Source organism: Hydra viridissima, unplaced genomic scaffold, assembly GCF_058129835.1.
Source record: "Hydra viridissima isolate aposymbiotic clone 2 unplaced genomic scaffold, HvirCarnegie_v1 scaffold_11, whole genome shotgun sequence".
Lineage (NCBI taxonomy): Eukaryota > Metazoa > Cnidaria > Hydrozoa > Anthoathecata > Hydridae > Hydra > Hydra viridissima.
Window position 1 is genome coordinate 13950531 of NW_028324310.1, and position 8387 is coordinate 13958917.

Below are 8387 nucleotides of genomic sequence, written 5' to 3' on the forward strand. Positions count from 1 at the left end.
AATCCCAGTCTCTCTTAACGCTGAAAGTATAACAGTAGACCCTTACTCGGGTAGATGGTATGCAAACTTTTTTCTGTTTTAAAATTTTTTCAAACATATGCACTATCACATGAGAGATGATAATATGCATGCTTGAAAAAAATACACACCTACTTTTTAAAACAGAAAACAATGTGTGCTATTGTGCATGCAAAAGTGCACGGTTAGATATGACAGCATTTCTTACCTTGAGTCAACCCTAAGGTTTTCAAACACATATCGGGGCCCGCTGCTCGCGTGAATGCATAAAAAACTAACTGGCCATAAACCGCCCCATGTGAAACTGTTGTATCCAAAATCATTTTGACTCACAGTAAAAAAGTGACTTCACTCCGTTAAAAAAAAACCCATTTGCGACTCAATATTATTTATGAAAGTTAAAGTTATTTCATGCTGCTCTTTTACTACGACAATATCGCCTCAACTTTTTTCATGCAACTCTTACGTTTTCTCTTTTTATGTTCGAAATATAGCATTCGTTTAATTTATTTGTTATTTACAAAAAATTAAACGCCGTTTGAAAAACAGTAGCCATGCAAGGATCATGACATCAAGACAAAAATTGGTCTATACTTGTTTACCAATGGTGGGCCAATCGTGGCGCCGAAGGTAAGCCACGTATGAACCAAGTACGGAGATTTTGCTTTATAGCTTGAGAAAAAGAAAAAATTTGTTTTTTGGGATAATGGCCTTAAACCTGATTTTCTTGTTTTCGAAGAAATAAGTATATGCATATATATCAAGAATGAATTTTAAACTATATCAAGTAATAAGATAAATGCAGCTGTTAAGGGGTGTCAGCACTAAATAGTTTGAAAGCTATTTGATAGTTTTCGGGTATGCAAAATATATTGTATCATTTAAAAGATTAGTTCGTAAACAACAAAATGAGCATGAAAAAAGACCGAACAGTGCTCCTTAAACAGCTGAGGAGGAAGATAAAGCGTTTACTCTGAGTCGGGCTAATTTTGTATGTATGTCAAAATTTAAAGGGAGAATTTGTAAATAAACTCTTTTTTCAATTTTCTTTTAACAATAATCTTTATGTAAGAAGATTTATGTTAAAATACTTTAATAATCAGATATTAAAATTGCAGTTGCTATTATTGCGTAAAGTTGGCTATAAGCATAGAGCTAGATGGCTTAGTTTGGAGTGAAACTTTCATGCAAAATATTTTCTTACACAAAAGAAGGATAAAGACTTAGATATTTGTGTGTGTGCATGTGTGTGTGCGTGCTTGTGTGTTTGTGTGTGTCTGTGTGTGGGTCAAGCCTCTAGTTACTTGTATGTAATAAGCTACTATTGAGATGTTTCAGTAATTTAGTTATCATATTTTGGAGTTCAATTCCTGGCCCTTGTTTTACAGCTAATTTAAATTCAACCAAATTACCATTTCTGAAATTACTTAGGTTATCCTTCATATCCTCAAATACTTAGGTTATCCTTCATATCCTCAAATACTTAGGTTATCCTTCATATCCTCAAATACTTAGGTTATCCTTCATATCCTCAAATAGGCAGAATTTCATAAGTGCAAAAGTAGGGCTTTATAGTGGATATTACCTAGGATTTCATTTTGGTAAGCCCATGAATAGTAAACAGTGGTGTATGGTCTGGCATAAATCTGATTTCAGGGTTTATCTCTTGGTCTGATATCATTCTTTATAGGCTTTTTTAATTTCTCAAGTGTAGACTAGGTATTGGTGTTAGTTGTATGGTATACAGATGTACCTACTCTTGGTTGCTTAGGAACCCACCTTACAATTTATCTATTGAAAGTCAGATACAATTTTTGCTTTTCCAGAACTATACTTAGATGTTTAAGGTATCAACAACCGTTTGATGTATTCACTCCTCAAATCAGCCATGCATTTTTGTATCAGCCAAAATTGAGATGAAAAAAGTGAAGGATTGTTATTTTCCAGGAATGGAAAAATATCCAAAAAAAATGAACTATAAAAAATTCTGACTTAAAAATGATACGAATATAATTTTATTGTATAAAAGGTTATATAGCCAATATCTAAAAAGTATAAATCATAAGATAAACATAGTAAATTATACATGTGTAACATGTTAAAAAAACGTAGTAACCTTCATGATATAGTATTAACAGAAGAATAATGCTTTTGTTACATAATTTGTTTTTTGACAAAATAATCTCAAAATTTTATACATTACATTTCCCTTTTTTTTTTCAAAGATCTTTTTAAATGTTACTGTTAAGTATGATAATGCAAACTTTTTTTATAGAATGAATTTCAATGTTTTCTCAAATAAAGCGTGCTAAAATTAGTGCAACAGACACAATGGAGACTTTACTAGGTGTCAAAGATAGGCAGAATGGTTTTGTCACCGATGCACTATCAAGTGTTTGCATTACTCTGCATCCACTTGTTATTATGAATGTCTCCGATCATTTTACAAGGATTAAAGCTCAAGAAGGAGGGAATCCCCAAAGTGAAGTTTTTATTAAATGTTCAAAGTTTTTTTGCTCAGATGAAATTTTTTTGTTGTTGTTGTTTCCTTTTGGTTCATTAATATTACTCTACCTAACTTTATGCTACAAACTAAAGAAGAAGAAAAAAAGAGGTTTTTTGTGACTTATTTAAATCAGTTTGTAGATTTTGTCATCCAAATCACTTTATATACTAAAAACATTATTAGATGTTTACAATTAAATCTGCTAAAACAACTTATCATTTAAATATATTTCTTATCATCATTAAGTACGTTTTTAAAATAATTTTTTTTATGTTTTGCTATCATTCATTGGTCAGTGTTTTCAAAAGTCACTCATTTTCTGTAAATATTTTTTAGTTTTTGGAGCTCTTCTAGGGAAACAGAGTGGTAGAAATTTGGAGTTGTTTAATTCCTTTGAGCTGCAACATTCAATAAATGAAGCTGGAAAAGTGATTATAGAAATAGCTTACTTTCATAGCAAGGAAGAGCAATGTAAGTGTAAAAAAATTTTTGAATATTGCAACAAGGTTCTTTTTTTCCCTTTTTTTTTTTCTTCTTTTTTTGAGCTTATTCTTGATTTTATTGTTTACAGAAATCTTATAGCAATTCTTATAGCACTAAGAGACCTAAAAATACACATTTCGTTTTTGAAAACTAAAAAACTACTTATTACTTAATTACTGTCTAATTGGTTTAAATTTATCCTACCTTACTAGCCATATTTTGGATTAGATAGAGTATCATTTTTAAGCAATTGTAAACTATTTTTAAGCAATATTTTCAATTATTTTGCTGAATATGCAAGATGATCAGTTGATTATCAGCAACTTATGCAGGATAATGGATAGATCAATATGAAAATAAATCTTAAATTTGAAATTCAAAAAGGAATTAGAAAAATAAATGTGAATTAAATCATAAAATTTCTTTTTTATAAAAAAAAAAAGATGTTTTAAAATTCAACCTGAGTGAAGTTATTTGTTACTTAAGTCTCAGTTCTCACATACTAAGTTTTATTGAGCTTGTAATAGATAATTTTTAAGGTTATTTATTGACTGCATACCACTGGTTTATTTTGGCATTCATTTATTATGAAATTAGGCATTCAATCATCATTTTAAATAGGTACATGCAATCACAGACCTTAATGTTGGTTTAAAGATTAGTTGGTTGAGTATAAGTCCTAAGTCTCAATATTTCTTTTCAACATACTTATCAATGCAACCCTGCTTGAGTTGATAAAAATCTTTTGTCCTACATAGTCCGTCAGGTTTTCAAAGACCTAGATTTTCTTGGTTGGTACACTGTTGGATGCTCTGAAGCAACTGAATTCGATATATTTGTTCATAAACAGGTTTTGTTTTTGTTTTTTAATAGATTTTTTTTTGGTGAACAGTTAATAGTAAAATATTTTGAATTATTAATAAGAAGAATATTCACATTTTATTTTATCTATGATATATAATATATTCTGAATATCTCTCTAAAAATCTGCTTCAAATTTTTTATATCACTTCAATATAAGATAAATTTTAAATGAGTTCAGTTTTTTTATTTTTGCAGCTCACAGTTATAAATGAAAGTTCTTTGTTGTTGAAATTAGATCCTTTCTCAAAATCAGCTAATGTAAGTTTGCACATTTGTATTTTAATAGTTTACTTGAACGTACTTTAGTTGAATACTTATCTAAATAATGATTCTTTTACATAGCTGCCTATAACAATACATGAATCTATGTTGGATATTGTAAATGAACAAGTAAGTCTTAACTTTAGATTTTGATTTTTTGTGCCTGGAAAAAAAAAAAATAGACTTAATATTTATAGTGTCATAATAGCTGTGATATCTATTATTATAATTTTTTGTTTTAAGTATGTTTGATATTAGAAATCTCAATCATACTTGTAGATCAAAGTACTTTATGATAGAAAATTTAAATTTTCATAGTTTATAAGAAAAATTGTTGTTACACCATTATGAATATTAGCCTGTCTTAACTTTGTCAATTTTTCAAGAGATATATCCATCGCTAACTCTACTAGATTTTAATATCTAAGTATAAAAATTGCAGTCTTAAATGATTTTAAAAAAATTTTATAAAATATGTTTCTATAGCCACGAATGAAATTTATTGAAGTAAGCTACACTTTGGCATCTGAAGAAGCAGAAAGAATTGGTGTTGATCATGTTGCAAGGCTGTCTTCAGCTGGACATTCTGATGTTTCTCAAGGTTTTTTGCTTTCTTTTTGATTTGTTTTTTGTTTAAAGTAAAAGAAGAAAATGTATCCATTCACATTTCATGAGAAACAAGATTTTTTTTTGGCTGTGCATTGCAGAATTGAAATGTAAAGAAATTTAAAATAATAAGTTATTTTTAGTAAAATTATCTATGAAAAATACTAAAAAATAATGTTGCAATTAAAATGAGAAGTGGTTTACAAGATACTAAATGTACACAAAGCGGGCTTTTTAATAATAAAGTTTAAAGATTCAATTAGTCTCTTTGTTTTTTTTATATATTTCTTTGTTGAAAAAATTGCCTCGTTTGAAGCACATTTTTTCAAGGAATAAATTATTAGTTTTATTTTAAATAGTAATAGAGAAATTTTAATTTTATCTTTTTCTGTTTTCTTTTTATTAACAAGACTTTCAATTTTAGTTTCAGAACACATGCAGGTTGATAAAAGTGCTGTGCAAATGCTATACTCAAGAGTTGAAACAATTCTGCATTATGTAAAAGCTGTTCAAAATGGTTTGTCAAACTTTAATCAAATTCCATAAAACTGTGTAATTGTTAACATAACGAAAGCATATCATTAGGAATATTTTAATTAGGGGAGTTTTTAATAACCGTAATACCTGTAGGTGAGATTCCTTTGAATCAAGAGATCATGCGGGAATGCTTAAGTTTATGCCAAAGACTTCCTGTTTTGAATACAGACTCATTCAAAGAAGATCTGTTAAAAGTAAGCCATTATAAATTTTTGAAATTTTATTTTTTGGTTTTTATAGTCAGAATTATTGTAACTTATTTAACAGAACACTTTGTTATGCTGTTTTAACTGTTAGAGATTTTTATGAAACTGAACAAAGACTTGTAATTAAAATTCAACCAGATATTTTATTTCAATTTTGAAAAAAATCTTATTATAACTTAATTGAATGATTGAATGACGTATTTTATGGCTATTGTTATGCTCTATTTAGATTATTTAATATCAAGTTAAAAAATTTATCTTCAGAGTCTGCTATCAAAAAGTCTCAAGGAACTTCCTAATTGACCATTTCATATTGGCTCCTATGAAAAAAAAAACTACTGTAAATATTCCAGTCATAATTTATTTACTATTATCAGTCAGGTTTTTTTTTAACAGTTGCCATTTTTCAGGATCTATAGGGTGTTTATAGAAAGGCTTTTGGGGTTTATTGGCAAAGTTTTCACGTGGCAAGTTGGAAACAAAAATATTTTTATAAAATTCATTTTTTTAAATTTTTATTTGTAAAAGTATTAAAAAAATTTATTTTTTACAAAAAAATTTTTTAGGGGATTTTGTTACCAGGAGCAAAGGTGGGGTATTGTTTTGGCTTCATATTCAAACTACTAATTGCTACCAGCTCATTAAGATGTTAAATAATTTTTATAAATTTTTACTCACTAATATGTCAACAATCTTTTTTACAGTTTGCGCCAACTTACCCCAGGGTGGGGTAAGTTTATTTTTTTGAGGCCCTGGAAGGTGCCATAAGATTGTTTTTTTTTAAATGAATGTAACAAGTACAAGTTATCCAAGTTCATACACTTCAAGACTACACTTTAATTTTTTCAAAAAAATGTTAGGACTACTAATTGCTAAATTTGATAGAAGTAAAATATGAACTTAACTAGTAAATGAAATAAGAAGTGAAGTTATAAAAGTCATAAGAACTGAACTGAAATTAATTTTATCAGAATTGATTCGAAACAAGTAAAATTAAAATTAGAAATTAAATCAATGCCACAAGAACTGATTAAAAACGGAAATAGAAATTATATTTAGGACTTTACTATCACTGTTCATGACATCAAAACACTTTAAGTTTTCTTTTTCTTTTTTTATCAGATGTTTTTCTGTTGTTTTTTTTTTTTTTTTTTTTGTATGATTTTAGCTAGAATTTAGAATGGTATATTTGAATTTTGAAAAAAGAACTCTTAGCTTCACGTTTTTTTCATTTAAGTATGGCACAAAAACATTTTTGAAAATATTCCTAAAAACATTCTGAAGTTGATCAGCTACTTTTTCCAATCCCAATCCATTTGGTGCTCTGTTTAGAGAACATGACAGATGTTTATATTTATATGAAGTTATTAGAGGTACAAATAATCCTTTTGCATTGACAACAAATGATATTGTCATGTTTTCTTTTTCACTTCAGCAGTACTCTTTATAAACATGAGTTTCTTTAGTAGCATAACAAGATCTAGTGTTAAACATTGTTTTGTTTTTTTTTATCATTGTGTGTTATTCCTGTTAAAGGGACACGTCATTGTCAGCAAAATCCAAATTTTTTCTTATTGAAAAAAAACTACATAATAATTAGGAATTTTAGCATCAGAACCCAAAAATGAAAGAATTTCAAAGATAAAACCAATTTTCAAATATTTCTTTCAGTCACTGTACCATGAACATCATTTACATATATAGGCTTTTTCTTGTGTCCTTGTTTAGAAAAATGTCTATTTTGTTCTTGGGCAATTATTTTAATTGCAATTTTAGTTTTGAACCGTTTTTTCAACTATATTTAAAAGTAATTTATAGGGAATTATATTTTGCAGCATCTGGTTAAAAATTCTAATAACGCGTTTAGTTTTATCTTATAAAACTGAATGGATTCAGAAACGTGTTCAGAAAAACTGATGCCAAATAGATTTTCATCTGGAATACTATTAGGCACTCTTTTGCTTGCATTTTTTACGGACGTTTTATTTTAAGGAATTTCATTAACTGCAAATTCATTTTTTTCGCTTTTGAGTAAAAGTCTTTGAATGTTTTAAGAAATCAACACTATAAAACTTAAGATAACTATCAGTAAGTGGAGCGCATTTTTCTAAACCAATTGGGTAAAAAGAGAAAAATGCCCCAATCAAACTATAAAAAGTTCTTCTGTATGAAAAGAGATTCATTAACTAAAGTTGATTTTTACTCACAGCTTTTGTCTGTTAATGAATGCGCATATGTGTTTAAAGTTTTTTTTAAATGATATGTAATAGTTAATAAAGCTTTATCTAATAATTAATAAAACTTTAATTTTTGTTTATTCTTAAGCAATGTAATGATGTGTCACTTATGTCATATCTTGCTGTTATTACTAAAGGATGCAATATTTCAAATGAGGTAAATATTTGTGACTTTCTGAAATTTTTTTAAAAAGGTTTTTGGTTTTTTTTCTCTTATCTTTTCCTTTTTTTTTTTTTTTTTTATTTATTTATTTTTTTTTTGCTGTAAGTTGCGTTCTGCTTTTAGATGATCGGAAAGTTAAATGCAATACCTGATCGACACGGTGGAGGTAGAAGAACGCGGGGTTTATTGTTTTGAAGTCAGATGGAATGCATATGTTTAAAAATGAAGCAGGCGTTTTGAGTTAAATGGCTAAACAAAAGTATTTTCCATTTCTATCAGTTTTCGGGTCATTGTTTTTGTTTTGGTAGTTTTCATAAACTACTGACCGATCTGGTTGAAAGGAAATTAAATTGCTATCAAGATGATCTTTTTATGCTTGCAGAAAGATTATTTGTGGAGTAAAGTGTGAATAAAAACTGTTTGCAGTTAAAGCTTATAAAAAAACATTGTTGCTAAAAGTTTGTTAATATTCTTTTGAAGTTGACTTAAATTATTTTTTTAATGCA

The 8387-nt window shown here is 27.9% G+C and overlaps 1 protein-coding gene across 3 annotated transcripts; it reads left to right on the top strand.

Moving 5' to 3' along the window:
- Nucleotides 1-912: 912 nt before the first annotated feature.
- LOC145191019 (COP9 signalosome complex subunit 6-like) lies at nucleotides 913-8387 on the top strand. Of its 3 annotated transcripts, none has more exons than XM_090066847.1 (11): nucleotides 913-1009; nucleotides 2294-2500; nucleotides 2861-2995; nucleotides 3766-3857; nucleotides 4067-4129; nucleotides 4214-4261; nucleotides 4619-4733; nucleotides 5163-5255; nucleotides 5369-5469; nucleotides 7807-7875; nucleotides 8005-8387. In XM_090066847.1, exons 2-11 carry the CDS (start codon nucleotides 2305-2307, stop codon nucleotides 8074-8076), a joined length of 984 nt encoding a protein of 327 aa, XP_089922973.1. In that variant the 5' UTR covers nucleotides 913-1009; nucleotides 2294-2304; the 3' UTR covers nucleotides 8077-8387. The 3 variants fall into 3 exon arrangements, with proteins under 3 accessions (XP_089922973.1, XP_089922976.1, XP_089922974.1); XM_090066850.1 differs by having other exon boundaries at nucleotides 933-1013; XM_090066848.1 differs by lacking the exon at nucleotides 913-1009 and adding an exon at nucleotides 1020-1040.